Consider the following 25,070-nt stretch of genomic DNA (forward strand, 5'->3'; position numbering starts at 1 on the left):
TAATCCCATTCTCCAGTAAAACCAATGACTGACCCCCAATTTCAGATAAAATTATATATAATAATTTGAACAAATACAATTAGACGTATCTGCCGGTGTTCCTAGTTTTGACCTTATATTTCACTTTATTATTCCCCCTCTTTGTGTTTGGTTGAACGTTAGCTTCTTCAATAAGTGTGGATGAGTACGTGATGGGGGATGGTGTCTCCAACGTCCTTTTGATACGTAATATAATATATAATTATATATTTGGTCGATTGAATATAGTCAATATACTATATTAATTGTGGTGAATAAATCTTACCCTCTTGGACCAATCTGTAAAACGAGTCTTTTGAAAGTTTGGTCTCACTTTTTTTTTTTTTTTTAAACGAGGGAGGAGATTCAAACCTTGATTACTAAGGTAATACACATCAATCTTATCACCATAACAAATGGCTTGGGTGTAATTTGGTCTCACCTTTGATTGCTCAAACTTTTAGGTAGTATTCATCCAGTCATGCTATATAGTGTGCATTTTCAGAAATCTTAAAATCTTCCTTGATTTCCTTATTTAGCGGCCGATTCTATAAATTGTCACACCTGTTATAGGCCATTTGGTTTGACCTTTTACTTGGGTGATTTTATTCCTCTACATTGATGATGCTCCGACTATATATTGTACAGTAAGCAGGGAAAGCAAAAAAGAGAGGCAGAATTGTATAGCGATGATGTTTAGTGCAAGCAGAGGAGAGAATGATATAGCAAGGATTAATACACAATACCCCACTCTTCCAACAAGAAAATGAAATCCCAAGGATTATCTGAACATTCATGTTGTGATGTATAGACAACTCATTTAACTTTTTACAGGCCAAAACAAAGATACGAGCAAGTAAGAGTGGCTTCACTACCCCCCACACACAGAAATTCAGTCCCTCCTTTTCTTCTTCTTCTCACCCTTCTCCATCGAGTTCTTCAACTGCAATACCAATGAATGAACACTTGTTACTATACAAGCAGAGACAACAACTCTGTTGAGAACTGCAAGAGAAACACTACTAAGCAAAGATTGCTGTATATATATTTTAGCCCCCTACTCACCATGATTATCAGAATTCGGACAAATACAGCAACAAAATCTGAGAAGAGGGTCAAGGCATGCTTCACATAGTCAAGATCACCAAGGTGTGCTTTCTCAACGATGTCCTGCGTGTCCACTACTATGTAGCCAACAAAAATCAACAGTCCAAAGTAAAGCTGCGGAAAGAAACAATGTTATCAGCAAATTAAATTAAAGGGCCAACGAACACAGGAAAAAGAAATGGAGAACGGGAAAAAGCATGGGACAGTGTTGCCTCACCTCAAACTTAAAGATGGCTGCGGAACCTCCAAAGATAGAGGAGGCAAAGTGCAACCATAAGAGCATCGACAGGCCTGACGAAAGCAAGCCACCAAGGTAAAGGTACTCTCTACGCCTTGCCAACATGGCTGCCACCGTGAAACAACCAAAAGCCAACCCAGTTCCCACAAACGCGGTAATCAGAATGCTGAAACACAGGAGGAAGCATAAACAAGTTTGCATAAATTTATAAGCACATCTTCAAATGGAACCCATCACTTTGATATTAAGCGCATATTCTAGAAAAATAGATCTCCACATGGATGAATGGATCAATATACGAAGGAAAGGAAAAGCACAGACCATGAAGATTCTGGATTTCCAAACAAAGTAAAGCTTTCTCAAGTACAAAAGGTTCCTATAAAATGGAGCTACTGTTTTCAAGTATGAGATAACACAAGTGTTACAAGACTGCATGAAGGTAATCGAAACCTTACAGCAAGTCCAGCAAGACCCTCTAAACAAACTAAGCATGGAAAATAACAAAGACAAGTCAAATTGAGGAGAAGAATGGTTCAATTTCTCAAATACAAAAGCCAGAGCAAGATAAAGTAGATATTGGAAAGTTACTACTACCTTAAAGCCAACATTAATGTTTTGTGTTAACACAAAAGAGAATGCCAACAAAAAAAAGTAGATAGATGGTCAACTACCTTGGGTCAATTTCAATGGCCAAATCAACCAAAGGACCAATTGAAGCCCCTTCAAAAAGTGCAGCTGCCATCAAAAGAGCAACCCTTTTCCGCTGCTTATGAACAAACACCATAAATCAAAAAAAAGAAAAAGAAAAAGAAAAGAGTGAGAACCAGAAACATTGACCACATAGATGGCAGTGGAAAACAATTAAATGACAAAACAAATAATCTATACCTCTTCATAAGGAGGTGTAGAGAGAAGCCAAACAATACTTCCCACGCATGCAAATGTTGTAAGAAGGCCACCAATATTCCATAAGAGATGAAGATAAGCTCCTACAGCCGAGGCAACAAGTGCACAACACAGAGACAGATAGACCTGGAAATTTGGGCAATGAGACTTAACCTTTGGAAGGTAATATGGGAGAAAAGGGGAAAAAAATCATGTATGCAAACAAACAAAAACTAGATAAATACTTCAACAGGTGATCAAGCCAAAACTTTATGGATGGTAACATGAAGCAAGGGTCAAACTGAACAATGCGGTTTAAGTCAAACAATGCCACGTATAACAGTAAAACAAGAAAGCAGTTATAGCGTGACTGATCACAAATCCCTTGCGTTACTGAAAAGCAATTAAGACAATATTTATTGAAGACTGAATGAGAATTATGATATTAGAAAGAAAAAAAAAATCTTCTTTGATCTCAGCCTGACATCCAATTTTAATGAAAATATAACAAAATCCCCAATAAAATAGAGAATCAAAACAATGAAACAGCCTTTGCTTTCCAGGGGGAAAGGATTCAACGTCCCAACTCAAGCCGTAAATATTAAATGGGAGAGAAGACATTTTACAATCGTTCTAGCATCTTGATTCTTGCATCTCCTCCGCCCTAAATTGGCAACTCCTGCAAACCAGCCATACCTCAGGAAAAAAAGAACAATCCCCAGATCACAACATCTGATTGTTTCTTCTTCTCATATGGGACTTGTAGGGCTCAAAATCAGGGTAAAGAAACCCAACTTCCAATTCAAATACTCGTTACGATTGGATGGGATTCTTAGTTACCATTATTACAAGTGTGCTAGCTCATAAGATCCATAATTTATCTCTCGTTCCTTCGTAGGATTGTCATTAACAAGGCAAATTTACAACTGAAGATCAAGGCACCCCTTTGATCCAAGAAATTACTTCCGCAAAATTTAAGAAACAAAAAAAAAAAAAAAAGAAATAACTAAATACGATGATCATGTTCTTCGTCTTTTTCTTCAACGCAACAAAACAATTATCTACAAATCTATACTTGACGACAATTGATAGAATATAATACAAAAAAACCTATAACCCAAACCCTAGGGAGGAAGAAAAAGAACTTTCCGGGAAACATACCTGTTTAAGATGAGTCTGGACGAGCGGAGAGATCTGACGGAAGTTCTTGAGGGTATCGGAGGTCCAGCCACCCCTGGACGCCGATCGGGAATCAAAGAAAGCAGAGAACGTGTCCATTCCTTCACAATAGAGAAATCGCTAGAAAACGAGAGAAACCTCCAACTAATTATCTTTTGCTTGTTCGTATTGTATGCGTCGGGGAATCTATAGCAAATTTTATACGAGTTTACGAGGAAATTTCTAGATTGCTCCAGTTACTATAATGCCCTTCTGACGATATCCAATATATTAATATCACCAGAGCAATGAGGAATTCAAATATTTATTATTTTATGGTTTGACTTTGTAACTCTTTCTTATTTGTTAAACTGTCCCGCAACCGGACCGGGCAAGTACACAAACATGAAAGCAAATGAGCCATTGGTTGAGTGGCAATGACTTTGCATGTTCCTGACTGAGGTCATGGGTTCTAGTCTCACCTCCTCCGAATATTTACAAAGAGGTGTGTGGGCTTCGTCTGCCCCTTCGTGGGCTTGATAGTCTGCCCCTGCGTGGGCTTGATTTGTGCCTCCTGCGTGGGGCCTGTTGACACCTGTACTTTCAGAGGCTTGATCTGGTGGTGTGTCGTATATTGTATTAGTACTTGTACTCAAAAAAAAAAAAAAAAAAAAGTACACAAACATGAAACATTTTGCTTTTGTCACCAGGGAAAGACGCTTCAACCCTGAAGTGTAGTATTATTATACTCCATATGCCACGTATTATGTCCAATCAAATTCTGCCACATCATATAATTATTATACTTTGAAAAAACCAAGGACGGCTTTCCTGCGAAGTTTCCACTCCAATCGTTTAAAAAAAAAAAAAAAGGCGATTCACCATCCTTGGCCCTTGCTGCTACGTTGGAGGCATGTGAGATTACCTATGTCTGACCCTGATGGCATCTCTTGTAAACTCCAAGTACCAGAGATGTCAAGATGCTGTAAGTTCACTAGATTCTCCAGCAGGTAACTTCCCAAGTCATTCACAATGATCCAGTATCAACAATTGTAAATTGACAAGAAAGCATTAGAACAAGTGTGAAGTCACAACAGGCATTCTTACAAGGTTCCAGCATTCTTTGTCCATATACAGGATGGGTCATTCCTGGCTCTGAACTGATTCACTACCTGAGCATTCTCTTCTTCCTTAGGACCTCATGACATGGAGCAAAAAACTCGTGCTTTAGAGCATCATCTGCGCTGATCCTCAGTCTTGGGTTCACTGTCAAGCACTTATCCACCAGATCAAAAAGCGAGCTAGGGAACACATCAAGGAAATCTTTTCTCTTTGTGTTCATTTTCCACCAATTCTCTAGTGTCATGTATGGCAAATATTGTGTATCATATAGTTCCTGAGGTGAGTTGGCAAGCGTTAGTTCAAATTCGTAATTCAGATAGATTTATATCAAAATTTTGTCTTTACCTCTGGGAATGCACATTCTCGGTCATGCAGCTTCGCAAGTTCCCATAAATCTTCACTGCCCTTTAACTTAGCAATATCCTTTATGTTCCTGAAAGGAGTGATTTGATCAGCAAAATATCGAAACAAACTAGGTCCTCAGACATTTCTAGATTAAACGTGAGAATCCTTACTCTTCAGGATCACCGTAAAACGGTGTTCTTCCAAGCATTAGGTAAAGTAAGGAGACCCCAGCAGACCAGATATCAATCTTGGGACCTTGATGAGGACATCTGAACAAGACCTGTGTGAACCGCTACACGATGCTTCATTTGCTCCAATGGAGAAAAAATCAAGAGAACTGAATATGTTATAGTGAAGCACATAGTTCTAGTCAAATCTTCTTACATTACCATGGGAACTAGAACTAACTGCAAGGGAGTGAGGCACAAATGTGCTAAAAGAAAGAGTAAACAATCTTGCTGTGCTGCAATGGGCATTACCACATTAGTGAGGCCAACTACTTACAAAAGTTGATCATACCATGGTTCTAGTTTGGACTTTGGAGGACAAATGAATCCAAGAAAATCAACTCACAAGTTGTCAGATGTACACCTGAGAAGGTGGTAGTAGGCCAGCCTGATTGAACTAAATTTTTGTTTTCGCTTTTGACAGAAACTGTTGAGTCGGCCTTTCATCATTTTGAGAGTAACCCACTCCAATAGGTACTAGAGGCAATATTTATGGAAAAGGTAGATCTTTGAATCTTTCAGCATTGTATACTATCACTTGTTACTTTAGCCATCCTAAAGCGCTGACATTCAGTATGTTCTTCAGTACTACTAGAGAAACATTCTCAAATCTCTCAAACAATGTTATTAAAATCAATATTGCACTTGAATGGGTTGAGGATAACCTCATTTAAGTAACTTTCTTGTTTGCTTTTTGAGCAAGAGAAAATATACGTTGAAGCTGGAGAATTTGGATAATCCAGGCTCAAAGCAGCGGCATTCCTCACATTGGTTTTAAATTTAAACTCATTTTCGTCATAATGATTTTTTTCCTTATATCCAACTAAATGACTTGACTTCCATCTCACCTTGTTCATATAAGTAAAATAATTCAAAGAAACGAATTCCGAATGCTGTTTTAGTACCTCTATGCGGTAAAAGAATTATGATCTAACCGTAATATCAGAATACATCTGTAACAAGTCCTCTTTAGCTTAATTAATTTAGAAGGACAATTATCCATTTCTTTCCCTCTGACACAATTTTCATGAAACATTATTTGAGTGATAGTTATTAGCAAATAATATGAGGATTGAGGGATCATCATTGTGGTAGCCTAAGAGCATATCTAAATCAATGCAGTCATAGTAAACTCATTTCAGTTACTCACCTCTGGAGCCCGGAAACCTTTGGTTCCAACACAAGGACCTTCTTTCTTCTGCTTTGAATCTCCTGAATGCAAGTTAAGAAATGAATACTTGTAGCAAAGAAACTTCTCGTCTAACCAAAGTGTTCACGCCATGCTAATATTAAAATCACACCTTTGCTCTTGACTGAACCAGCACCGGTAACAGCCAAGCCATTTGAGTGCAGTGGCATTGGAGTGAGATAAATAAATTTCAAATCCACATTTGATGGGGTGGCAGCAATCCTTTTCCTCATAGGAGCTGGAATGTGTGATGCTTCATGATTTGGACGTTGCATTGTTTCCTGCAACAGGCTGATTAACTCCTTCCTACCTTGACAAGGAAAAGGTTCTCTCGGCCTCTCTGCTGAAGGAGTTCTAGTACTTGTCACTTCCTTGACAGAGGTCACCCCAGAACCATCTGGACCCCGACTTTTTACAACACTACGACTGAACAAATGGGTGGCCTTTGTTTGGTCCACAACCTTCCTTTTTAGGTTCTTGGGTTCTAAGGTTGACTTGGAGCCTTTTGTTTCCTCTGGATTGATAGGCCTTGATTTAGCACTTTGGAGAATCCTAGTTTTTGTGGGAGCTGCCTTGGTGCTGGGGAGCATGACCTTATCAAAGCTTAGAGCATTCCCCACCTTTAGTTTGCCTGAAATAAGTTGACATTAGTTTTAATTTCTTAAATTTTGGACAGTAATATTGCATCACTTTGAACAACACAAAGTAGATTCTATAGCAGATGTTGGTTTCCCTAGTCAATACTATCCAGAATTCCAGATAGAAAAAGCAGCATTGATCTAGAGAAGTATGAGTTAAAGGAAATATCTTAGACAGCATTCATATCAGTAAAAAATTTATTTATTTTGATAATTTTATGGTTGATCACTCATAGTTTTTATTGGAGCAGACCCATCTGCAAGGCAAGACCACATCAGACCTATCACTGCAGAGAAAACCTACAATTAGCAATCACCCGGAAACCACTAATGTTGATTAAACTTAAGGTACCTGAGATAGGATTTTATTCACTGATTAATAGGCAGCACAATATAAGAAAAAGGAAGAAATAAAGCATTAATTCTATAAATAAATGTATGTCATTCTACTTGTAATAAGTAATAAGAGGCTCAGAAAAAGAAAAGGGAGCTTACTAGGAATCCCATACTTCTGATGCAGGTCCTGGAAAATAATAGAAAAGGAGCAAAAATATGCATCAGATTCCAACAATTTGATAAGCTTTATCTATTGAAAAAAGGAAAGGAAAAAAAGAAGAGTAATTGGCAGGACCAAATCAAATTGTCATCCAAATATACTGACAAGTACCACTAACCACTGCAAGATTAAAATCAATAAGATAGCCTTTATTGGCCTTGCGAGAGAAAAGAAAGTTTCCAGGTTTAACATCCCTGTGAATTACTCCCTGCATAGATGAAAAGGACAGATGAGGATCATTACTCTTTATTGGTCTTCCAAGAGAAAAGAAAGTTGCAGGTTTAACATCCCTATTGGTCAAAAGTATGCTTGCCTGCTTATGAAGACTTAAAAGGGCTCTGAACATGCAATAGCCATACCACTGAAGTTGAGAAACATCTATTTCTTTCTTCAAAACCTAGAAATAATAAAGCATATGCGATGTTGAAGAATTCGACCAACAAAAATCTTGCAATCCAATTAGTTAAAATCTACCTCAGGTCTGTCATGTTGAACATGCTCTAAAACAAAGCAATCAAAATTTCCACTCTTGATGCAGCCTTCATATTTGATAACAAAGTTTCTACCCCTGAATGAGCATCACTTGCATATTAAAAACATGGCAACCTTTAAATAAAATCAACACGATTGCAAGCACTTCAAAGCAAAGAGAACTTCCTCATAATCCTTACCCAAATCTCTCCAGCATCTTCATCTCATTGTTGACATGGTGTCTATGTGCCTCTGCATGAGGGCCTGAGGAGTTGAAAATACAATTGGGAGAGTAAATTGCTCTGACTAAATATCAGTATAGCTTCAGTAAACAATACATAGAATTTTTAAGAAATTTAAAAATATTGCAAGGAAAGCATTGTTGTTCATGTAGATACATAATTGCAAGTCTAGGGACAGTCACCTTATAAAATCACAATGCAGTCTGAGGCCAAAACCCTTTTTGCATTGAATTCAAAATTTTAAATGATATCTAGGAACTTCAGCATATTTAGTCCAACACTATGTCTACATATTCCAACACTATGTCTACACAGACCAACACTAAGTCTACATAGCCCAACACTATGTCTAGTGGCCATCAAAAAATTCAGAAATCAAAAGGGACAAAAAAAATGCCACAGAATACGTCATCTCACATTTAATGGCAACTGTAGCTCCATCGTTTTTCCTTCGAGCCCTGTAAACAGTTCCATAACCACCTGGCAGTTTAACAGTATGCTATCAATAAATCCCAAGAACAACTGGGTTGGCATGGATGAGTGCAGAATACTGAAAAAATAACAAATAATTTTAATACCTGAACCTTCTTCCTCTTCTATGGCATAAGATTCAAAATGCGGGAGAACCTTGAGCTCTCGTTGATCCTACAGAGCAAGCATCAACAGCTCTAGGCTTACAAGAAACATAATTGAAACTAACAACTTACAGTCAATTAAATGCAGTAGCACATACCTTAAGAAAAACTGAGTTATCATTTTTCTGTCCTTTGTTACAACTTTGCCTTAAAATCTGCCTACTTCTGATTGCCATCTTCTCTCTTTCCCAATACTGGTTTTCTTTTAGGGTGCTGTCATCCTTCTGGTGTTGTAAATATTTGCTCAGACCTTGCTGTTTTGGAGCCATTGCATCCTTAAGGGTAATCTTCGTCTTAGTAGAGGGTTGCGACAACCGCTTTTGAGCAAGAGTGGAGTCAGTTGCCAGCCTCTTTGAATGACTAGGTGTAGGCTCCTCATCCAAACATAGTACTTTACTATTACAACTCATCTTATTCATTCTTTTAAACTTACTCTCCACTGTTCGTTTCAAAAGGCCACTATTAGCTGGCTGGAAACAATTTTGTCCTTCTCCTTTAACATCAATGCAATCAACTAACCACTCATCCATACATTCCACAATTCTCATGTGTTCAATACTATCAATTGTAGCATCACAGCCATCATTAACAAGTTCAGCAGCCTCCAGGTCCTCCACCAGTGATGTATGGCTCTTTGCATCTTCTGAGCAAATCATGGCATTGATATTTCTTATGCCCAAGAAATCTGTCTCATCAGTGCCTGATTCTTTGCACGAAACTTGGTTAGTCACCCTTTTAACTGGACTCACAGATCCAATATCAAAATCTCTTGTCAGTGTTGTCTTATGTACCTTCCTCTGCACAACTATGCTTTTATTCATTTCATCAGACAAGTAGTGTGCCAGCATCATTCCATTTATCATGACTGGTTTGTCACAAGGCTGCCAAAATATACTCCTGCTAAAGTATTCAGTTCTGTGAAAATTTACCTGCATGACAAATACAATTTAACAAATTAGTAGAGGAGTGAACTTACTATATCACATATTATAATATTATAAAAAGAATTCTTGCAGCAAGTAGCAAGTAGAGAGCAGAAATTTTAAAATCATTTTATCAAAAAAGAGAGTGATGACTTGGAACTTGGGTCCATATAAGTATGACAAAAATATAGCAAACTCTAAGCGCTGAAAGTCTATTTTCTTTCCTTTTTTCTTTTCCCGGTAAACTAAGGCCCTTTCCTTTCAATGCAAAACACAATCATGTTCATAGATAAGTATGGAACAACTGGACTTTAGCATTGCATGATTTCCTTTTGTTAAAATTTTTGCAGGATAAATGGTTAAATTAGGCAAATTGAGCTGGCACCCCCTAACAGACATTAATTTTCAGCATCAGTAAATTGCTAAAGTTTACTTTAAACTCGACTAGATATCAATTACTATAAAGCTGAGATGTGGGATTGCTTGTGAGCCCTCCTTTTCCAATATCCTTTCATGTGATGTATAAAGGAACATAATTACATTCAACAATGTAGCTAAATTAACCACAAAGCAAAATTCAAAATCAAAGAAAAAAATCAAGCTAATGTATTAGTAAAAGAGTTAAAAGAAAAAAAGAGATTGCTACACAGATACTACTTTCTGACGATGGTATTCCCGACAAATCAGCAACAAGAACATCGATACCATACAGATTTTATTTTTTTTTTGAATTAGTTTGGAAGTACCTCTGCATAGTTACTTCGACTTCTTTTGGACATTAGCACCTTCCTTTCCTCTGCAATCAATAGCCAAGTAAACAAATCAAAACCCCAAATCATAGACAAAAATGAAAAACCATCAAGGATCAGATCAGGAACGTGAATTTACCATTACAACCTTCTGCGAAGTCCAACAGTAACCGCTTTCGCTTCCTAGCAAAACAAATTTTCCAAAAGTCGTTCCACAGTGCATAATCATTGATCGCCACCCGACGCACAAACGCATCCATCGAGTTTAAGTTTAAATTGGATGCCAAATTTTTTAGAGCTATTAGACCTGGTAGCGAAATCGTTACAAAGAAGTTATGGTTGTTGTTGTCCTCTGTCAAGGCCACCGGCGAGTTAGGGAGAAAGCAGAGAAACTCGATGAGATCAGGGGACGCAGGGAAGAGAGAGCATCGGGACGCAAGCTCACGGGGAAGAGATGGGCGGCCGATTTGGACGATGAGAGCGACGAGATGCCATGCTTTTCGCTGCAAGTCAGTGACGGAGAGTGAGTCTACAGCGAGTAGTGGCGATTGGAAGTGAGTTTCCATACCGACTTTGTGAGAGCGAGGCCTAGGGCTTGAGCAACGGAATGAAGAAGATGAGAGGGATTTCCAGAGAGAGGCGCGGATATGCTGAGTTTTGAGTTTTTGCACGTGTAAAGTTCCCGCTATTATTTTTCCGCGCGTGATCTACTAAGCCTAAGATTAATAAAATTGGGAGAAACTAATCGGGATAGTCCTCTTGGCTAAATAATAAATTTGATCCCTCACGCTTCAAACTAACAATTTGGTCATTGGTTTTTGTGGCATGTAACACAGTCAGTTTTCAATATTTCATGCAAATTCGAAGAGTCAAATTGCTGATCTGTCATAAAAAGTCAAAAATACTATTTTTTTCAATTAATATTTGCTTACATGGAATAGAGAAACAGAGGACAATGATGCGTGATCTCAACACACGAGAGATCGAACCTATAAACCAAATCAAACCCATAAAGTAAATCAAACTCAGTCTCTCAACTACTACACGAACAGATCATGGTGCTCGATCGAAGATGATGTAGAAGAAAGTGAGAATGATTGACTAAAGAAATTGTGTTTTTTTTCCCAACAAAAAAAAATCCATAAAATTTCCACATATGCAATAAATAGTAAAAAAAATTGGTTTTTTTTACTTTTTGCCTATCAATGCATTGATTGATCGGATTTGCATGAAAACTGACTATGTTACACATCGCAAAGGCCAATGACCAAATTGTTACGTTTGAAACGTGAGGGACTGAGTTATTACACAACCCATATATGAAGGACTAAATGTATCATTTACCTAGTCTCTCAAACTTCACTCCCTAAAAAGCTCTTATGGGAAGGAGGTGACATCCAACATTTTTCTCCTCATCTCCATATGCAAATCTCTCTCTAGTTGTTCTATCTTTTTAAATTTGTTTTTCGAAGAATAAGGTCTATGGTGGGTTAGATTTTTTCTCCGATTTGGATTTAGATTTCCTCCTGCTTTTGAGCTTTCTTGATATTTGTTTTCAAGTGTGGTCCACCAACACAAATCCATAGTGTAAAGTGATCCATTGACACTAATTCGGAACAACGTTTGTCCGATTTCATCCTGATGTAACTAGGATATATTCCAATGTTGTTAGTTGTTCTTGGGTCCTCGTGTATTTGTAATTTCCTAAGTTGCTCTATCGGTGCGTTAGAATGAAATGTCGGAGTTTATACCCTTTAATAAAAAAAAAGAAAAAAGGATTGATAAAATTGGAACGATTTCAGTCTCGGGCCAAACTCATCCAGTGAGTAAACTAAATCCTAAAGCACGAAAATGTACACAAATCTCAATCAAGTAAATTCTTCAACGAAAAATGAGAAGACTATGCACTCTCAGTCATACTACCCTAACACATCAATGGGTCCGAAGAAAGAAAGATCTAGCAAACCAGCTTATTAAGGACATGCTTGCAATAACTAACATACATAAAGAAATGCCAAATTCCCACCCAAAAGACGCCCAGAAATTGTAAAAAATACAAGAAAATATGTCTTCCGTTGTGCATATATGTAGTCAAGTCATTCTGTTGCTGGGGAAGACAAGGAAAGATTCAAGAGGAGACCAACCAACATTCCTATGATTCCCACAAAGATTGCAAATTTGAAGGAGAAGCCGGGGTCGCTTCTCCGATATCTTCGTCGCTTCAGCATGTCCTGCAGAGGGAAAGAGACAAAATTATGCACTAAAACAATCATCAGCTGTCCTGCATTACATCTGATTCTACAGATATGACTGCGCCCACATTATAAAGACATGCTCGACAAACAAGAAGTGAAAACTGATCCAAGGGAAATTTGTTATTAAATCGTCTCAACAAAATATAATCTTTTAATCCATCCAATCCATCTTCAACCTTCTAGGAATCCTCTTTATCAAGCTTGTAGATACGAGATGATTGGCAAGCTCAGTTTCACAATGGAGCAGCGTGGGAACACATGCAAACTCAAGAGGAATTGCAACAGCATAATCAGAAGGAAAACCAAAAAAAAAAAAAAAAAAAAGCGGAAAGAACAATACTTCTGAAAGCCTCTTCTATTGATGCAATCAGATGCCATTTGATATTTTGATTGAATAATGAAAAATGGCGGATCGTCAATTATGTAAGCCCTAGTCATGCATCTTAGGACTGAGTAGATTTTATGCAGTTATCAGTAAGGAAAGGGATAAACACATGCTCCTTAGTAAGTACACAAGGGAATCATGGGTATCACAAGTTTCCAATCCTATCTTTTGCCAGTTAAGAACACATCTTGCTGCTCGAAAAATACTTAAGCAAACAAACCAAACCAAGGCACTAATCTACACATAGGGTGAAATAAATGGTGGGCACAAACCAGTTCCTGTTGCAGTTGTGCTGTTTGTTGGGCGGCAGCATCTCTTTCTTCCTTTAGACGCCGTAAGGTCTGATACAACATACAGAATCAAGTTAACAGAATATTCAAAATATGAAGTAATTTGTGAAGCACTGATAAGGCTATAATTAATTGAGCAGTAGGGAAATCGTAGTAATGAGCCTTCTTTAATGAGTGTTTCCCTACATACTATACGGTATGTAAAGTAGAATGCCAATATGATGAATTAACTATAGAGGCATGACACATTGTTGATTTCATTTTCCTGCCCCCAAACTTCAGTTTGTCAAATAGTATGTGGAATAATGGATGTATCTCAAATCATTTATACTCAAGTTAGCCAATGCCAGAATCTACTATCTAGTCATAAGTTCGAAAGAATGAAGTGACAAGGTAAAGGCCGAGTACTGCTGGTAAAAATTTAACTGAAAAAAAAGCTAAATAAAACACCGGAGAAGATATCACTGAAACAGCAAAGAATCACAAAGGGCCTTCCTGTTGCAAGCACCAATCCCACTACCAAGCCAACAGTAAAGAATAAATGATTCAATTCTGGAGTGGTGTGTGCAACTCAAAGGTCTGCAAAGGCTTCTTGTTATTATGTCTTCCTATCTACTAGTCAAATTTATAGGGGGATACTGTTAAGCAAAAGTAAGATAATAAAAACATGCACACACATAGGCACAAACTTTCTAGGAAATCCCCACTACGAATACGAAAATAGAAGAACAATACAACTTACAGAGTCAGTATCAGGACTATGTGTGGAACTGTGTAATGTAAAATCTCCTGAGTTTCTTTGATCTGAAGTGGGATTGTTGAACACAACTCTAAGCTTGCACTCCTCTACTGTCTTTCCACTATCCTTGTTAAACTGGATTCAAAATCACTAATCCAGTTCATTTCAAGAATTGTAGCCAGGCAAACAAAGGATGAAACCATTCTCAAGTTCACAACTTACTGTATCTTGTGGAAGCTCATCAACATCAGAATGTGGAGGCACTACTGTACTCTGTATCATGAACTTGTCTTTACATTGCATGTTTGGAGGATATTCTTGTTGTGCTTGGAGAGTAACTGAAAACCCAACATTTAATTTTTTTTTGATAAGTTAACCAAGAAGTTAGTAAAAGACTGAAATAACTTAATTAACCAGTAAGGAAACGTTATAAGGATGGCTGTGTGTTGCACAAGTAGTTTCATATAATTGCTTAAAGCTAGTTGTAACACTCCGCAACCCCAGAACATGTCTTTTTTTAGATTCAAACGATTGTAACTTCAGGAGAATATAAAATTTTCTTGATAGAGCAGGAAACATGAAACCTCTGATAACAGATGAATCCCAGGGCTGTATAACTCCAGTGTTGGGTCGAACAAAGTATTTCTTAGGAGAAGTGGTTTTAACCTGTCCACCAAGGGAAAAAGGAAATCATCAGAATCACAATTTATAAGTAATACTAGCTTCATCATAAAAAAATGATAATAAAAATAATAACAATAATACTAGCTTCAAAAATATGCATTCAGAAGCGTTGGAAGAAGTTTGTACTTCTCCAAAGTCTAAACTAATAGAGGTGTTACCTTAAAAGCAACATGGTGTTCTGTCTTGTTTACAACTTTAAGATCGCAATAGCTTGGCTTCTCGAGCTCAACTGCTTGCATAAACCATTGTCATAAGTTGTGAGAGTGAAACTCTTGAGAAATTTATTATATAAGTAAAGAAGCAAACATATTTATCCCATCCAGAAAAAAAAAAATTATCAAGTCTGTCACTTTCCAACTAGTAACAAATAGATATCATATTTTGTGACAAACTTTATATGGGTTCATCCTGTGAAGAAAGGTTGTCAAGAATGGTTGGCTAGAAACATGGAATATCCAAATCTAATTTGGCTTTGAGAATGGTGGCTTGAGTATGTAAAAGATGGCAACAGTATTCCTTTGGTGGCTACACTATTCCCTTTGACGACTTGCACTATTCCTTTGATGGATAATCCATTTCATATAAATAGATGAGCTTCATTTCAATTGAAGTAGAGAGTGGGGGAGTGGAGAGCTAAGCTCAGAAAGTGAGCAGAGAGAGTTGTGTAAAATTGGGTTATGGTCTTGTATTGAAAACTTGGACAATTTTCTCCCGTAAGTGAAAGAACTGCTGTAGCCCATGGGCGAAATTATATATCTTTTATTTGTTTGAATGGATTCAAATAATCTATCTACATTCATAGATCTTCCAAAAAAAAAACTTTGCTAACAAATTTCGCCCACCTTGTTTTTCACCACTAATTATCAGTTTATCACAACAAGAGCAGTTTTTTTCTGAGAGCTTAACATCCACTTTCATCAGCTACAATTGTTTGAAAATATATTCCATGGAAAATAAACTCTAATAAATGAAGAGCAGCATCTCCCAAAGTATAATCGATGCTGCATGAAGACAACAAGAAGACGGTCACTAGTAGACATTGAGTTCTCAGGCCTACAGCCTACAGGTGAAAAAGAAATCACATACATCAAGTATAAATGTTCTGGATTTGCCTTGGTACAAAATATCTATTTCAAGGAATAGATGGACGTACTGTGTGAAAGCCAGTGATATATGATCACTGCTAGAATCATCACACATGAAAAATGTATTGCATGACAAAAAACAGCATAAATGACTTTGACTTGGAATGTCATAGAACGGAATTTAACAAATTTCATTCTCTTCACCAACTTTGATAGCCAAACCAAGCTACAATTCTTCGATAGATATAGATAGAGGGGAAAGGATATACGTACAAATGAACTTGAGCTCATCGGGATGAACGGAGATGAATTGATTATTACTACCTGCGGCAGTCATGGCGGCCCCAGCGCACACCAGATCAAACTCCGGAATCCGTGAAAATCAAATCAGTGGCTCCACAACTCAATCGTCAATCACCTTAATCAAACCGAGTTGAGCACAATATTCCGAATGATCGAAGAGATGGAGAGGAAAGGAGAGAGAAAAGTAGAGAACGAGTGGCGCAACGAATGGCAAGGGAAGAACGAGTGGCTTGGTCCTAACTTGGTATTCGAAATGTTAGGCGGCGAGATCGGGTCCTTGTAGTTGTATTTGGTCCATTACCTACATAGAGAGGCAAGGCCAGTCCCGCGGGATGGGAACGGCAGAGGTTCAGAGAGAGATGGAGGATGAAGGAGGTGACACGTGTGACGGACGCCCTCTTGTTAATCGGTTGATTAATAAATAATAAGCAAAATAAAATCTTTTTACAATTAATAAAAAATTGAACATTAAATTATAAATCAAGTGATTGCCGATTGGGGAAAATAAATCATTAGAGGGGATGGGGTTAATGAGGGAAATCATCGATAATCTCAACCAAGAGATATAACAATCTCAGACACGGCTACTTGCCTACTTGGTACAAGTGTCCATCTCTGCTATCTTTCGAAAATGATAAACATCTCATCATTTGATATCTCAATGACTAAATCATATGCGTCCAACTCGACCCCGTTGAGATACCACTAGATATCTCGGTGGCTAAATTATGTGCATCGATTTTAACCCCTGAGATACCAACTCATGGGATACCTATATCATAACTGGCCATCTTTTTATCTCAAGACTGAAATTTATAAAATAAAATATCAAATGCGTGCTTCACTTTGCTAAGAAAGGAGATAAAAAATGGTTGCTTGATTACTTGAAAGCAATCAACATCATCAAGCTTTCATCATTAAGAAATATGAAAGGTAGGTTTGGACTTGGTTCGAAATCTGGTTGCCTGTTAGTACAAGAAATTTCACAATCCCCGAAGAAGATCGAATCGGATTTTACGATATCTCAGGCAGCTAGGGCATAGGGGACTCCTTCACTTTGAATAGAAGAACCAAAAAGCAGGACTGCTTCTTCCTTGTCTCTCATTTGAAAGTTGAGAACCTGGGAAGCTTGTCTCTCAGATAGTATAGCCTTGCTCTTCTTACCTTCCTATGCTGGAGTACTTTTATCTCCTTAATATTTGGCGAGTACCTGTCATTAAAACAAGTGCAGATAGGTCAGGATACTCAGTATTCTTTTCCACAAAGGATTTCCTCACAGAAAAATAGCAATTACGATGAAAATGAATACATAATTGACAGAAAACTTTAGCAGATCAATCCAATGAGGATAGTTTCTTTTCCCCCTTGTCGGGAGCAGCAGCAATGCAGCATCACTATCATGAATCTACTCAACTGTCATCAGGTGAATTCTTGACATCATTACACCATCGTTATACCAACATCATATCCTCCATTCCTCCTCATATGTTGAAGTTCAAACTGCTTGTGTGTTTCCAATAATATGTGGAATCAGATCAAGGTAGCCAACAAGAAACTACTTGTTGACGCATTAACACATCATCAGCATCAGCTATGGCTTGAGATGGTGTAACTTTCATTTCCATCCAAGCACATGACTAATAAGGTCATAAAACTTTCAGACTGGGATTTATCCAGTATATGATATCTTTACCAAGTGATTTGTTTTGGGAATGTGCTACTTCACCATTTAATGTTTAAATCATGTGGTGTCTACAAATTCTATAATGTAACTCCTAAACCAGAGCATTTGTATCTAAATCAAGCTACAGCTAATCAGGCAACATAAATATGGTTTATAATCCCCACTAACAAAAGAATAAAAGATGACAGCCCAATATCCTAAACGCTGCTTCAGCGTTAGTGCAGTAAGAAAATGCACCATAGTATAACCATGGACAATCCATAAAATGTAATGCAAAATCACAGGTACTTTCGTTTCTACTCAGAAATGTGCAGTTAAAAAGTGATAATCATGGAGAAATAAGTCTTTTATGCGTATAAGGCCCACCTTTCCCCTCACCAAATTTCCAAATTATAAGGCTAACTTAGACATGGTTAACTACAAACAAAACAGTCTAGAGTGAGCACAAGTCAACCAACTGCACTCTTAATGATTGGAGAGCAACACGCAGATTTCCCATTCCTGTACGATCATACCTATTCATAGCAACTATCATTAAATTTTCTTTTCAAAGTTCAAACATGTAAGCATTCATTGCCATGGAAACACCAGACTGGCCTTTTCCATGTTCAGCAGCACAAATGTACATTTTATCACATAATTCATCAAACAAAATTATCTGGCCAAAGATAACTTAGCTATTATTTTTTCTAGCCAGCTCAAACAAATAGTCATCACCTAAGCCTTGGTAATGATGGGAGGGAAATACTTACAGAGGGAAGACGATTTCTACCCCTACGCCAGCAACAATTCTCCGAATCCGAATGGTGGTGTGGATGCCAGCATTTTGTCTAGACATAACAATACCTTTGTAGACAGACAATCTACGCTTATTTTCAGGAACTTCCTGTAAGTTAACCAAACAAACCAATCTCAAGAGGATTTCCTTCGAAAGACATATATAAGAAATAGAGTAAAGTAATTACCAATTTAATCTCCACAACATCCCCAGTTCTTATATCAGGAACAGGCCGTTCCTTTTCCGCAGCCTCAACTGCTCTTTTGTTCAATATCTACTCAAGAACAGCAAACACATCCCAAAAGTAGAATGAATTTCAAGAATAAACATAATATTTTCAAAATTCACTTTATAAGCTCAAATGTTCTGCTTTAAAATAAATCGAAACATCAACTCCTTATTCAAAAACCAGAAAAGGGTTTACACAGGAGAGCCCCTTTAGTATCCTAAGATTCTGAATAGGGAAAATTCACAATGGTAACCCTTCTTTCTTCACATTTTGTCAGCCCCCCTGTTTCACGAATATTGTATACGTGCTTGGAATAGTGAAAATTTCAAGAATAATACAAGACAGCACTGTTTTTATATTCTAAATCAATAAATTTTCCTGCACTTTCTTGACCATCAAACAAGAAGAAAAAAAATTAAAACCAGACCAATGGCGACCATATACCTACCCCCATTATATCTCCGAGCTTAATTCGAGGCTTTCTCGGAGACCTCGCTTCTTTGACCACGGCCTCCCCTTCCACATCTGCTTGAGCTTCTGTTTCTGCTTCCGTATCCTCTTCAGCACCACTTGCCTCCGTCTGTTCCTCAACATTTCCAGTTTCACCTCCAGCCTCGGAATTTGCTCTCACATAAAAATCTCGCTTCCCCGGCACTGCAATGATTGGACCAAAATTCGATCCTACCGAGCAAGAAAACACCTTGGGAATCGAGACGCGATGACTGAATAAAGGTCCTCGACGGGGAATCGGAGAAAACCCTAAAAGCAACTTCTTCGGAGGAAGAGGAGCGTGGCTAATTGGGTTTACATGTAGAGCCTGAAGAGTAAGTAAATTAGAGTATCGATAAGTAATCAAGCATCAAAATTGCATAATCTATAGACTTATGTAAGTTTACGTACGCGTATATAACTCGATAAGAGAGAGATAGAAAGGAAAATGGTACCTTGGAGAAAACAGCGGACGCCATGCTAGAGAGAAAAATGAGAACTTGGAGAGAGAGCGAGCGAGCGAGCTAGAGAGTGGAAGTCATGGAGTGTTAAGCTATCGGGTGCTATCGTAGTGTAGCCTTATCTGTTTGAAACGGGGACCCATCACCCATTCGATTTCGGAGGTTGAGGCCTTGTTTGGCATGTTTTTTATGGGGTATAATTTTGTTTTTGTGAGAATGTTTTTATTAGTATAATTTTGTGTTCCATACGTTTTGAGTTCAATACAATGTTGTTATACGATTTTCATGTTGAAATTTAGTCAAATTTTATATTCTTTTTTATTTGAAATTCTCACATCCTAAATTTAGGGCTTTGATTACTATTTTTAGAAACAATTTTATGTTTTTTAATTTAAAAAAAAAGTTCAATGGAAGCATAATTGTGCAGATGCTTTTAATTAATTGTAAAAAAATGGTTTTCTTACCGTCCAACTAAGGTCTTGTATGTTTTGGACTCTTATAAGTAACGAACCACAATAATCATATTTACAAATAATTTCAATTTTCTACCACAAAAATTAAACGAGCTGAAACAATATGAATTAGAATAATATAACTAGAGAGTTAATAACGCATTATAATCGATTTTGATAATGTCACGAAAAATTTGAACAAAATAGTTAAGAAATTTGAAAATACGTTATACCCGAAGACACATTTTTAAAGCAATTCGGTAAATCAAACGATATTCTAAACGTCATCAAACATAAAAAATTAAAATAAAAAATTAAAAAAAAACGAAAACAAAAGGAAGAGATAAAGATCGGGAGAAGAAATTGAAATTTTTGTGTGAAACACTGAAACTATTAAGGTAAATAGTTATTTTTAAAAAAATATATAGTTATTACTGGATAAGTAAAAACTAAAAATTCTTAAAAGACGAGATCAATTCAGAATTACTCCGGTTTTTTAAATGAAATGCATCAGTCTGTACTATTAGTACCGACTCTCCAATCTCAGTGACTAGCAATGCACGCAAGTATGATGGTATGGAGCCGGGCTCGCTAATCATACAAATATAAACACGCAAGTTAAACTGGATTCATACACTATTCATTTTTGGGCTGCTGCACTAGCTAAATTGGGCCAGCTTCTGGCCAATCGATTGACCCTCCTATCATGATTCTGGGCTCGGCCCTTCTCTTTGGAAGTGTAGATTCGTAATGCGGCCGGCAAGGCAGTGAGCTACAGTCGTCAGTCGTCACCGCTGCGTGGCGTCTAAGCGTGATTAGTTCCGTTTCAAGTTCCCACAGAGCGCCACCTGTTCCCCGTGATGATGCAAACTATGCCTTTTCTCGTTTACCTCCCGCCATTCTCTCTCCCCCTTTCATCTCTCCCCTCTCTTATCTTCTCTTCATTGTTTCTGTCTTAACCAAAACAATTCCCAATACTCTTCCTATTTTTGTACGGAAAATTAGTAACTGGTCAATCCTCTCGTGCCTCTACGATCCTTTAATGGTTCTAACTCTTCTTGAAAGGTGATTATAATGAGGGTATTTTGCCTCAAGTTTCTGCCTTTCTTGTTTTTGTACAGCGTGTCATCGATCAATTTTCATAAAAAGTTTGGACTTTTGCCTTTTATTTGTCGGTTAATTAGGTATGGTGGATAAATTTTGTTTGTCATTTCTACAGATGTCTCACGCTTTTGATGCCATGAGAGGAACGCCACCTGGGATTTTGCTTATAAGAAGAATACGAGGCAAGGATTGGAGCCTAACCACATACAGATATGTTGTTTTGTTGATTACATTCATAGCATATGCTTGTTACCATGCCTCTAGAAAACCCAGTAGCATAGTCAAGAGTGTATTGGATCCTGAACCCGATAAGGCTCCAGCTCCAGAACTGATCCCCTGGCCTGTTGGCAAATTTTTTATCAAGGAAGATTCCTATAGTGAAAATTTTGATAGAATCAAAAATAAGGGTTGGGCTCCTTTTAATGGCACCGATGGGACCTCCAAATTGGGTGAGATTGATGTTGCATTTCTTGCTTGCTATTCCCTGGGGATGTACGTTGCTGGCCATTTAGGTGATACTTTGGACCTCAGGTTGTTTTTGACATCTGGGATGATTGGTAGTGGCATCTTCGTGGCGTTATTTGGGATGGGATATTTCTGGAACATTCATGCATTTTGGTTCTATCTTGTGATGCAAATGGTTGCTGGGTTATTTCAAGCCACAGGGTGGCCTTCAGTTGTTGCTGTCATTGGTAATTGGTTTGGGAAAAGGAAGAGGGGATTGATAATGGGTATTTGGAACGCACATACTTCAGTCGGTAACATTAGTGGGTCACTTCTTGCTGCTAGTGTCTTAGAGTACGGTTGGGGATGGTCTTTTATCGTTCCTGGCTCATTCATTGCTTTGGGAGGGATAATGGTTTACCTGTACCTTGCTGCATATCCTGAGGATGTTGGGTTTCCTTGCCCAAATGGTGCAACAGCTGTGAATGTGGACACGGTGCCTTGTGACGAGGAAGCTCAGACACACAAAGGAAGTGTTGTGGAACACAAGAATAATACTGGTTCAGGGAGTAGGAAAAGCGTAGGGATGCTTGAAGCTTTTTTGATTCCAGGAGTCATACCATTTGCATTGTGTCTATTCTTCTCAAAGCTTGTGGCTTACACATTTCTATACTGGTTGCCATTTTACTTAAGTCAAACAGGTAAAATGGATACTCTGGTGATGAAAATGGAGCTAAAATGGTTTAATTTTCTTTTGATTGATCATCTTCTTTTTTGGTGGTTTCTTTTGATTATAATTGATGGTATGTATTTATTGTATTGTTCTTAGAACCAGAAAAAAAGATATTGGAAATACAATTATAAAGAATTCTCAGGCACTGTCAAAGAATATAAGTTAGAAATAGCAGAAATTTTATGTATAGACTTGTGGTAAGGTGTATGTTATTGGGACTGTGGCTTTGATGATTATCATGAGCTACAGCCTTTTTTCTGTATGTTGTGATTCTCCTTTTATGTTGTATGTAACTCCTGTTAATTCAGAAGCTTTGAGTTTTCATTTTATCATTTGACAGCAGTGTTATTTATTTTGCAAATTCCTGCTCCATTGAAGTGTAATTGCAGCTGTAGAATTTGAAGGAAACATATTTTGTCTAACTTCATTGTTTTGCATGTCATAACAGTCTTAATTCATTAACTATATGTATGTATGTGCAAGCCTGTGTTGACTTATTGTAGTCACAGTGCAAGGTAATTATGTGAAGAGGTTAATTGCCTGATCGCAATGTAGCTCCTATCAGACATGGTTAATACGGATCATATTGCGACAAGCCGACAACACACCTTTACATTGTGCCTTAAGGTGATGAGTTGCATAAATTATGAGGCTAGGGGTTCAAATCCACCCTCCCCGAAATGCTTTTGTAGGAATAAAACGTTGTTACTCCTTCAAAGTCAATGTAGCTTTCTATGCCTGTATTGATTATATATATAACTCTTCATTGTTGCCCTTTTCTAGATTTATACTTCCGCAAAGTTGTGGTTGTGGACTCTACTATAGCCATTAGTTTAAGATAATTAGGTTGGAAAAAAAAACTCGATTATACTAAGAAGCTGCATCTGTTTTAAAGTTTTTTCATGTTCAGTTTCTTTACCCTGCATCTAGCATAACATTTTTCCTTTTTTCCCTTCAGAAATTGGAGGAGAGCGTATCTCTGTCAAGTCTGCTGGAAACCTCTCTACGTTGTTCGATGTAGGGGGAATTGTTGGCGGAATCCTTGCGGGATACATATCTGATAAACTTAATGCACGGGCTATTACAGCTGCGAGCTTCATGTATGCTGCAATTCCTTCCTTGCTCTTATACCGTTTCTATGGAAGTGTCTCGAAGACAGTTAACATAGCACTTATGATGATTGCTGGCTTATTTGTTAACGGGCCATATGCACTCATCACGACTGCAGTTTCTGCTGACCTGGGTACACACAAGTCACTTAGAGGCGATTCCCGTGCACTTGCAACAGTAACTGCAATTATTGATGGTACGGGATCTGTTGGCGCAGCTTTTGGCCCTCTCTTGACCGGGTTCCTTTCAGCAATTGGATGGGACGCAGTTTTTGTCATGCTAGTGATTGCCGCTCTTACAGCAGGGCTTCTTTTATCACGTCTGGTTATAGCTGAAATTACTGAGAAAACTGGCAAACCTGTGCCTTCATCTGGTGTTCAGCCCTTTCCTGAAGGTATGTGATGATCCACAAACACTCATTAATGCTCAAATATACAATAAGATTAGATCTCGCTATTTAGTCCTTTGTTGTTTACGAGCTATCATCCAAACTGGAATAGTCACTGCAAATTAAGCCCCTCTATTGATAGTGGTAGCGAATAGTTATATTAAGAGTCGTTTTTTGAAATGCTGAAGTAACTAAACCAATGTTAAAAGAAACAGTCAGTGTTTCGAGTGACACCATAAAAGTAGCAAACATCATGCCGATAACTTATTACTGAGACATGTGATTAAGAATGTGGGGGACTTCGAAACCTGCATCTATCAGCATTAAAATATAAGTTCTTTTTTTCTTTGTTAGGTCTAACGTTCATTATTGAAAGCCGGAGTTTGTGTTTGTGTTGATTGGCCGGCCAGTAATTAGCTAGTTAGAACGACAACTGGCAGATTGTTTTTGAATGTAACAACCCTCAGTTTTTTAAACCAACCGGACCACAATCCGTCATACTCTTCTTCTTTTTTCCCTTTCCTTTCTCTTTGGGGGTTGGGGGAGTTGTGTAACATGTACAAATTTCCAGCGTCCCTGTCATCATCGAATGTAGGAATATTATCGATCCTTGAAAAATAATGATCACTATTCTGGCTGTGCTAAAACTTCTTTCCTAGCAGTGTTTTAGTTTTGGACTAACTTCTATCATATGTACTCATTTGCAGCTTCACCATCCCGGCCACTTCTGACTGACCAAAGGTGACAATCAGGTAAGGCCCTATAGTTTTGTTCTAATATGCAGACAAGATCAAGCCATAAACATAGTTTCCAGTCAAATAACAGTGTAAGATAGCAGACACAATGTTTCTAATTATGTGCTTTTCTACTTTTAAGTGGTATAGAGGCTTGTATATCAACCAGAATCCATTATCTATCATATAAATTTACTGATAAAGCAATGTCTGCAGTTTG

General features: G+C 37.7%; 5 protein-coding genes across 5 annotated transcripts; 1 reads left to right on the top strand and 4 right to left on the bottom strand.

Moving 5' to 3' along the window:
• Positions 1–675: 675 nt before the first annotated feature.
• Positions 676–3,612, bottom strand: LOC120015901 (bax inhibitor 1-like). The gene is made up of 6 exons (XM_038868400.1): positions 3,410–3,612; positions 2,252–2,395; positions 2,035–2,126; positions 1,343–1,529; positions 1,084–1,239; positions 676–961 (listed from the first exon to the last, which is right to left on the bottom strand). The coding sequence occupies exons 1-6, from the start codon at positions 3,524–3,526 to the stop codon at positions 911–913; spliced, it is 747 nt and encodes a 248-aa protein (XP_038724328.1). The 5' UTR covers positions 3,527–3,612; the 3' UTR covers positions 676–910.
• Positions 3,613–4,377: 765 nt separating this feature from the next.
• LOC120017099 lies at positions 4,378–11,164 on the bottom strand. The gene is made up of 15 exons (XM_038870169.1): positions 10,643–11,164; positions 10,501–10,550; positions 8,930–9,760; positions 8,775–8,841; positions 8,614–8,676; positions 8,155–8,218; positions 7,958–8,051; positions 7,797–7,880; positions 7,602–7,691; positions 7,423–7,450; positions 6,402–6,920; positions 6,251–6,312; positions 5,044–5,153; positions 4,874–4,961; positions 4,378–4,802 (listed from the first exon to the last, which is right to left on the bottom strand). Exons 1-15 carry the CDS (start codon positions 11,067–11,069, stop codon positions 4,575–4,577), a joined length of 2,805 nt encoding a protein of 934 aa, XP_038726097.1. The 5' UTR covers positions 11,070–11,164; the 3' UTR covers positions 4,378–4,574.
• A 1,143-nt stretch (positions 11,165–12,307) lies between these two features.
• Positions 12,308–16,657, bottom strand: LOC119979943 (vesicle-associated protein 2-1-like). Its single transcript, XM_038822561.1, has 7 exons — positions 16,215–16,657; positions 15,015–15,085; positions 14,757–14,838; positions 14,395–14,510; positions 14,176–14,307; positions 13,416–13,484; positions 12,308–12,734 (listed from the first exon to the last, which is right to left on the bottom strand). Exons 1-7 carry the CDS (start codon positions 16,276–16,278, stop codon positions 12,600–12,602), a joined length of 669 nt encoding a protein of 222 aa, XP_038678489.1. The 5' UTR covers positions 16,279–16,657; the 3' UTR covers positions 12,308–12,599.
• Positions 16,658–17,089: 432 nt separating this feature from the next.
• Positions 17,090–20,035, bottom strand: LOC119979942 (50S ribosomal protein L19-2, chloroplastic). The gene is made up of 5 exons (XM_038822560.1): positions 19,880–20,035; positions 19,384–19,752; positions 18,894–18,980; positions 18,681–18,814; positions 17,090–17,454 (listed from the first exon to the last, which is right to left on the bottom strand). The coding sequence occupies exons 1-5, from the start codon at positions 19,901–19,903 to the stop codon at positions 17,346–17,348; spliced, it is 723 nt and encodes a 240-aa protein (XP_038678488.1). The 5' UTR covers positions 19,904–20,035; the 3' UTR covers positions 17,090–17,345.
• A 1,044-nt stretch (positions 20,036–21,079) lies between these two features.
• Positions 21,080–25,057, top strand: LOC119979778 (putative glycerol-3-phosphate transporter 4). Its single transcript, XM_038822414.1, has 4 exons — positions 21,080–21,402; positions 21,557–22,586; positions 23,577–24,122; positions 24,824–25,057. The coding sequence occupies exons 2-4, from the start codon at positions 21,557–21,559 to the stop codon at positions 24,859–24,861; spliced, it is 1,614 nt and encodes a 537-aa protein (XP_038678342.1). The 5' UTR covers positions 21,080–21,402; the 3' UTR covers positions 24,862–25,057.
• The last annotated feature ends 13 nt before the right edge of the window (positions 25,058–25,070 follow it).

Source organism: Tripterygium wilfordii, chromosome 15, assembly GCF_013401445.1.
Source record: "Tripterygium wilfordii isolate XIE 37 chromosome 15, ASM1340144v1, whole genome shotgun sequence".
NCBI classification, from domain to species: Eukaryota; Viridiplantae; Streptophyta; class Magnoliopsida; order Celastrales; family Celastraceae; genus Tripterygium; species Tripterygium wilfordii.